The sequence below is a fragment of the Cynoglossus semilaevis genome, chromosome W, assembly GCF_000523025.1.
Source record: "Cynoglossus semilaevis isolate Cse_v1.0 chromosome W, Cse_v1.0, whole genome shotgun sequence".
Lineage (NCBI taxonomy): Eukaryota > Metazoa > Chordata > Actinopteri > Pleuronectiformes > Cynoglossidae > Cynoglossus > Cynoglossus semilaevis.
The window spans coordinates 4,989,122-4,996,658 of record NC_024327.1 but is presented as its reverse complement, the minus strand read 5'-3'; the positions used below and the strand labels follow the sequence as shown (position 1 = coordinate 4,996,658).

Here is a 7,537-nt window from a genome sequence, read left to right as displayed (position 1 = left end):
GAGATGGCGGGGCTCCCCTCCACCCGGTGCATGTTGGACTACGGCAGGGCTGCCCTTTGTCACCGGTTCTGTTCATTATCTTTATGGACAGAATTTTTAGGCGCAGCCAGGTGTCGGGTGGGGTCCAGTTCGGGAGCCACTGGATTTCATCTCTGCTTTTTGCGGATGATGTTGTCTTGTTGGCTTCTTCGAACCAGGACCTGCAGCATGCACTGGGTCAGTTTGCAGTCGAGTGTAAAGCCGCTGGGATGAGAATTAGCACCTCTAAGTCCGAGACCATAGTTCTCGACCGCAAAAAGGTGGTTTGCACCCACCGGGTTGGGGAGGAAGTCCTGCCTCAGGTGGAGGAGTTTAAGTATCTTGGGGTCTTGTTCACGAGTGACGGTAGGATGGAACGTGAGATTGACAGGCGGATCGGTGTACCGGTGGTGAAGAAGGAGCTGAGCCGAAAGGCAAAGCTCTCGATTTACTGGTCGAGCTACGTTCCTACCCTCACCTATGGTCATGAGCTCTGGGTCATGACCGAAAGAACGAGATCCCGGATACAAGTGGCTGAAATGAGCTTTCTCCGCAGGGTGGCAGAGCGCTCCCTTAGAGATAGGGTGAGGAGCTCTGTCACATGAGAGGAGCTCGAAGTAGAGCCGCTGCTCCTCCACATCGAGAGGAGTCAGCTGAGGTGGCTTGGGCATTTACATCGCATGCCCCCCAAACGCGGAGGTGCTCAGGTCCTGTCCCTCTGGGAGGAGACCTAGGGGTAGACCTAGGACACGCTGGCCTGGGAGTGCCTTGGGGTCCCCCCAGAAGAGCTGGAGGAAGTGTCGAGGGAGGTCTGGGTGTCCCTATTATTTTATGATCTTTCACTGGTAACTGTTTTTGACAGAATTGACAGAAATATAAACAGCCTCTGTATAATTTGTACAGGACTCCTTTAGGAAGAGGACGTGCGTGGTTACGATTGGCCTTGATGCAGAAGAAGCTCTCCGACTACATGAAGACCATCATCAACAGAAAGGACCTGCTCAGGTGTGTGTTTTTTCATGACTAATCATGATTTTCTGCGATCGAATTGTTATGCAACTTGTTTGCAAAATGTTTGGGTCACTGCTAAATTGTATTAAGAAAGTTAAAAATTATAGTATATGAGGATTCCTGTGATATAAAATTTGGTTTTAATTATGAGGTCTTGCCTTCAAGACAGACGATACAGTAGTGGCTAATGGCGGCATGTGCGGAGGAGGGAGGGAGGAAGGGAGGGAAGAGAGTTGGCCCGTACGAAGACACTTGATTCAGTACCGTACACGTACATTATGTAACTTATACTATATACTTACGTATTTTTTTTTACTTTTCTATTTTTTTTTTCTTTTTTCAATTTGTATTCTTTCTTTAGCGGGCATATTTATGGACAATTTTATGCTTTATTTCCATGGTCATCATGCATTTCTTCTTCTCACTACCATCCTTACCACTCACTCTCTTAGGACTCATCACTATTATGAAGAATAATGCACACAATAGAGAGAAAATCACATAGATAATGTAAACACAATACGGAAGACTCGCGTATGGAAGTAGACGAACACATGAAGTAAACGAGTGAGGCAGTGTGGGCTGCTTCGAGTGCTTGGCCACCTAGCGTCTGTAAACGTGCTCGTATCTCAAATCTTTACTCGTATCTTGTCACTTGTATATCTTTGCCCGAAGGCTTGCTCGTATCTCGAAATACTCGTATGTCAAGGTTCCACTGTATAACAATAATATAATATCATGTGACCTAACATTTAAATTTTTATCTGCGCTCTGCAGTGAATTCTACGAACCAAATGCACTGATGATGGAGGAGGAGGGCGCCGTCATCGCTGGGCTGCTCGTGGGACTAAATGTCATTGACGCCAATCTATGTATGAAGGGAGAAGACCTGGACTCACAGGTTTGTCTGTTCGTCTGCTTTTACTTCCTTGTGCACATTCTTTATTAACACCTCACTGGTGAAACACAGTAGAGCTCTATCACTGCATTCACTCAGAATCACTGTTAGGGCTGGCCAGGTTGCCTGTTTGTATAGAGACATAAAGTGAAACTTTAACTGCTGCAAAGACTGTAATTTTCTGCTTCACTGACTAATGTGGACTTCAGAATAAGATGTACATTCAATGGCCATTGTATTGGGTACACGCACTAAAGTATTCTTTAATGCAGCAGTAACTCAAGATTAAGCCATTTGATAGAGAGTTAAACACCCACGTGTTAAGATTTTTGAATGCACAAATGTTACACCGGTAGCAGATGGGCTACAGCAAAAGCAGAAGATTACACTCCTGTCAGGACTTAGAAGTATGACCAGGTCAGGACCATTAAATGTGGGACAAGGATTAGGTTTTACTGTGAGAACTCAAGGTGAAAAAAAAAAATCAGTCAATTGCAAAATGTATCGACATTTTCATCAACTGTTTGGACATGAGATACATCTCATAAAGTCACAGCAAGGTTTTATCCTAATAATTTTAAAGTATGAAAAAGTTGCACTGGTCGGTCCTCTTGCAGGTCGGAGTGATTGATTTCTCGATGTACCTTAAAGATGGTGGACACAGCAGTAAGAGTGCAGAGGGGTGAGTCCTGTCTCCAATCAAATCAGGAGTCCATTCTAACAGAGTAATTTCAGTGAATAACAGAGTCATATCTATAATACTGTCAAATACAGTACAGGAAAAAAACATTAAAAAGTTACTAAGTACTATTGTGCAGTGAATGTTACATGTATAAAGGTGTTGATCATGACTTGATTCAGGTGTTCCTGCTTAGTCTGTAAGTATGAGTGGTTTTTATATTTTTAATGCGATGAATTAAAAAAAAATTATCCTAGAACATGCATAGCAAAACTGCGAAATTTAATCATGCAGAAAATTGTTGCTTTTAATTTTTTGGTTTTCTTTTGGGGTTGGTGCAAAAATTATAAAACAGTTGAATTAGTTTAAAAACTCAAAATTAATTAAGTATTTTAAGTATATACTAAATACTCAATTCCTCAACTGAATTTCTCAATTTTTATCTTTGACAATACCTCTTCAGTGATGGTCAAATCACAGCCATTCTGGATCAGAAGAACTACGTGGAGGAGCTGAACAGACATCTAAGGTTTGTCACAAAGACACGTTTGCACCAAACTCTCACCTACGGATCTCCTTCTAGTTTGATTCAGTAATTTCACATGATAATTGTATGTCTTTTTTTCCAGTGCATCAGTAAATAACCTACAGGCCAAAGTGGATGCCCTGGAAAAGTCCAACACAAAGCTCACAGAAGAAGTAAGTTCAAACTTAAACGTACACCTCTGATGCTCTTTTGTTCATTTAAAAGTGTAATATTCCTGCTTCTCTGCACAGCTGCAGATATTTATTTGCCTTTATTGGTTTTCACAGCTTGCTGTGGCAAATAACAGGGTCATCACATTACAAGAAGATGTGGAGAGAGTAAAAGAGGAGAGCTCCTATCAGCTGGAGTCCAGAAAGGTGAGGAAAATGTTTGGTTTTAGTCTTTTCATCGTTCGCCTTCTTCACAGAGGGACAACAGATCAAACGGTGAAAAGTCCAGAATCTCAAACTGTTGATTTATTTCTGAAATAGATGGAACCAACATTATAAGAATGGAGAAAAAGGAAAAAAACAAACACTCGACAATAACCAGAGATGTGCATTTCCCTTGTCAGGCCAGTCAGGCCTGATTTGTCTGTTTGACTCCTGTGGAGCCTCTGATGTTTCACTTCCTCATATTAATCATCATTAGAGCCACTAAATGTTTGTGCAGGAGTAAACAAGAAATAAAATGAAAACAAATATTGGTATCTGCAACATATATAACATGTATATATTTATGAATGCAAAAGGTATTTTTTCTAATTATTATACACTGTCTGCTCTGTTTTCAGGCTTTAAAAAATGACACAGCGGCGGATGGACAAGCACTGGGAGAAACACGGAAACAGCTCACAGAGAAAACTTTGCTCCGATTGGTGGGTTCTGAAGGCTCCCGAAGGCAGTTGTATGTGTCCTGTGAGTCTTCTGAATTTAAGTGCAATCCCGTTGTCTGAGCAGGATGTGGAGAAGGAGCTGGAGGTGCAGATTGGGATGAAACAGGAGATGGAGCTGTCCATGAAGATGCTGGAGAAAGATTTCTGCGAGAAGCAGGACACTCTGGTGGAGCTCAGGCAGCAGCTGGAAGAACTTCGTGCCATCAACCAACAGCTTACCCACAAGTCACAGGTAAACGTTATATCTGTGATGCACCCACCAATGAAATGCCTTTTGTGTATTTATTTTTTACTAGTTTTTTACTATGATTGGACCTCTGTGAGCCAAGAAAACCTAGCTCTGATTGGCTCTCGCATGTACATACTGTCGCAAGATCAGCGCTGATTGGACTTCGTCGCTGCCAGGATTGTTCTCTGTGTTTTCAGTGATTGACATAGCCCTGCAGAATTTAAACACTTACAGTAGTTTTTCTTTAGTTTTCATCTTAGAAATAAAAAGTTGTTGAATAAGTCTTTGAAGGAAATTATAAATTAAATATTCTTTGATAATCCTTAGGAGTTTCCTGTGTCCCACTGTGTTGTAGATTTAATCAACCCTGCAGCTGAAGTATCATCAGTCACCGACGCACTTTATTAATACGAAAACAAAACGATAAATTAGCCAAATCATGCTAATAATCTAAACTGTGAGACATTGTCATTGAATTAAATAGGACGCACTACACACTATATTGATGACCGAGAAAGGACATCACTTGACTAACATGGTGGATCTCCCTCAGAGCACTGACGCCAGCTCCAAACAGAAGAGTGAAGTCATTGTTCGCCTGGAGGAGAAAATTAACCAGATGTCAGGGACTGTGAAACAACTGGAGACCAGGTGAGTGGACATTTCTTGTTTTGGAATTTCATCAAAACAAGGGTTTTGGTTTTTTTTTAACCTATTTACATAAAAAATATTTTGCTGTCTCTGCCATTTTCCCTCTTTCACTTTTCCCTTCATTACGTATATATTTTTGTTTTACTTATTTTGGCATTTGTCATTCTTCTTTTCAAATCAGTGAGAAACATTTGGTGAAACAGGCCTGTAACTTGAACTCGGCAGCAGGGAAACTGCTGCAGCTACAGCAGTAGCAGAGCTTTCATAACTGAATACAAACATAAAACCCTGCTTAATGTAATAGAATAACCAAACTAGGGTGTTATCTTTTTTCTGTACGATGCTCCTCTATTGTTAAAAATAAAAGCATCTTTGCCACAACCTGCAGTGGCTCCAAAGCATCAGCTTTGAATAGTGTGGACCCGGTCGACCCTTTTAGCAGCTCCTGAATCCTTGTTTGCTGACAGACATGTTCATGGTATCAGAATAATATTTTTTAATTTGGACCCTTAATGCTTTTCAGCCATGGTTTGCGACGACGCTTGGGGCCTGAACGTCCACTTTAGACATTATTCTAACATAAAGGACTGATGATGATGATACCGTGTGACACATCCTGGATATTAAGGACTAGCTGTGATGATGTGATTTATTAAATCTCTTCTACAGACTGTGATTAAATATTTTCTATCTAACGCAGACCAGATGGTTAGAGACTGAATATTTTGGTTTGTTTTTTGCTCAGTTTTATTGTCATTTGTTAATCCTCACAAGTTGAAGATCAATACAGGAGACACGGGACATGAAGGGCAAAATTAATTTTCCCTCCATTTCGTTTTGTTTTAAACATTTACATTTTCATTTTTTGTCATGAGTTTATGGTAACCCCCCACCCCCCTCACTAGATGCAAACAGGCTGAGAAAGAAAGGGACATGGCCTTTGAGGCCAACCGGCTCTTCAAACAAGAGTTTGGAGACAAAATTGGGAGTCTGCAGTTGGAGGTGGAGCAGCTGAGGAAGCACAGGTAGGAAGTGGGAATGAGGTACTAAGAAATGTGAATTTGAACTAAATCAAGTCCTGTGAGACTTTCATGATAAACTACACCGACTGACTAACAAGAAAAAGGAGCTAAGGCAAGAATCAAATGTGTTAAACTGACAGAATCACTGTTTTGTTTTGTTTTTTAAACTGTGTTTCTTTACAGCATCACAAATCAACACGAAACAAGTCCATTAAAGCGCTGTTAATTTCAACATCACAGTTGTCAGGTTTTGTTGCTGTTAAAGACCTGTCCTTATGGACATCATCGTCTGCAGTTTGAACCAAATGCACCATAAATGTAATCAGCAGGTTAAATGTTTCACTAAATTCTTTCATGTTCTTATTTTAAATTACAGCACTTGAATGTACTGATCCGTTTGTCAGTGTTATAAGAAAAAAATCTGAAATTTTTCTCATAGTTAAACAATTATTCAGTTCTTGCCTGTGGTAGATTTGGGTCTCATATTACACTAGGGCTACTGTATAAAAAACACATTTTGTAGGAGTCAGGGAAATGTATTTTAAGGAATCTTGTGTTTTGCTTTTATTTTGTGGTGATATTTCAGGGCTGTTTTGGAACATGAGCTGAAAAAAGGACGAGAACGCAGGAGCCAGCATCAACCTATCGTTGCACCCGGTCCTTTCAGTGCTCCTCAGAGGGAATGGGTGCTGTCAGAGAATGTACCAAAAGTATGACCGTGCTCCAAATACGCCTCTGAACCAGTCATGTGTGGACACAAAACTGTGTTTATTACAAATTTAAAAACACATTTCTGTCTTCAGCAGCTCCCAGGTTCACCATCCGTCAATAGAGACATTGAGCAGCAGCAGCACAGTGGACAAGTCTAGTCTGAGCTCCAGTTTGTAAGCAGTTCAGTTCTGAAAATGGATTTTGAAAAATGTTATTGTAACTACACTGGTCATTTTAAATGTCCAAAATGTCTTTCTCTTACAGGACCTTGTCACATGAGGATGAACTGGTGAGGATTTTTCTTTTACAAAAATCTTATGAGACATTATTGTCAGTCTTCAAATAATCTTTTTATACATTGATCTGGCAAAATTAACAAACAAAGTTTCATCACACTGCCCCTCTTATACGCAGTATTATGGGCGGTTACAGAGTACTATAGGGTGTGTAGTACAGTGTAACTGCCACCATACACAGTACAGTTTTATTATGGAATAAACGGCATATATACTTTGGCAAATTGTCTGCAGGTGGTGCAATCATCTGTGGAGATCGGTCAACCGTCCATGTGTTCGCTGTGTGAACTGGAAGACTCGCTTCTGAAGACAAAGGTAGAAGAAGTCTAGGCTGGGATTTAAACCTGCAACCCGGTTCTTTTGAACACCACTTCACAGACTGTCTCCATTTTTTTACAGACTTTGAATTTGCAATAAAAGCTAATTTCCTATCACTTAAGCTCAGAGAAAATTATAACAATTATTGTTGACACTTTAAAAGTGTCAGTCCTTCTTAGTGTTACCAATTTTTTTGCTAAAATGATTTCTAATTTATAGTAAGTCTGACCACATATTTGTTACTTTTCCAACCCTGGTGTTTATCCTGTCTGCTAACAGTATA

General features: G+C 40.4%; 1 protein-coding gene across 5 annotated transcripts in view; it reads left to right on the top strand.

The window, feature by feature from the left end:
- The window catches only part of LOC103397010 (protein RUFY3-like), a 14,381-nt gene extending 7,116 nt beyond the window's left edge, over positions 1 to 7,265 (top strand). For 2 of the 5 annotated variants that reach the window (XM_025052873.1, XM_008335261.3), the window contains exons 4-13: positions 922 to 1,023; positions 1,807 to 1,930; positions 2,545 to 2,609; positions 3,070 to 3,135; positions 3,236 to 3,305; positions 3,420 to 3,509; positions 3,926 to 4,009; positions 4,092 to 4,259; positions 4,810 to 4,907; positions 5,089 to 5,718. In XM_025052873.1, coding sequence (XP_024908641.1) covers positions 922 to 1,023; positions 1,807 to 1,930; positions 2,545 to 2,609; positions 3,070 to 3,135; positions 3,236 to 3,305; positions 3,420 to 3,509; positions 3,926 to 4,009; positions 4,092 to 4,259; positions 4,810 to 4,907; positions 5,089 to 5,161 — 940 coding nt within the window. In that variant the 3' untranslated portion in view covers positions 5,162 to 5,718. Of the gene's footprint in view, positions 1 to 921; positions 1,024 to 1,806; positions 1,931 to 2,544; positions 2,610 to 3,069; positions 3,136 to 3,235; positions 3,306 to 3,419; positions 3,510 to 3,925; positions 4,010 to 4,091; positions 4,260 to 4,809; positions 4,908 to 5,088; positions 5,719 to 5,812; positions 5,933 to 6,515; positions 6,640 to 6,732; positions 6,814 to 6,904; positions 6,930 to 7,170 lie in introns of those variants that run through there. The other 3 variants (XM_025052872.1, XM_017042692.2, XM_025052875.1) reach the window with 3 other exon arrangements.
- The last annotated feature ends 272 nt before the right edge of the window (positions 7,266 to 7,537 follow it).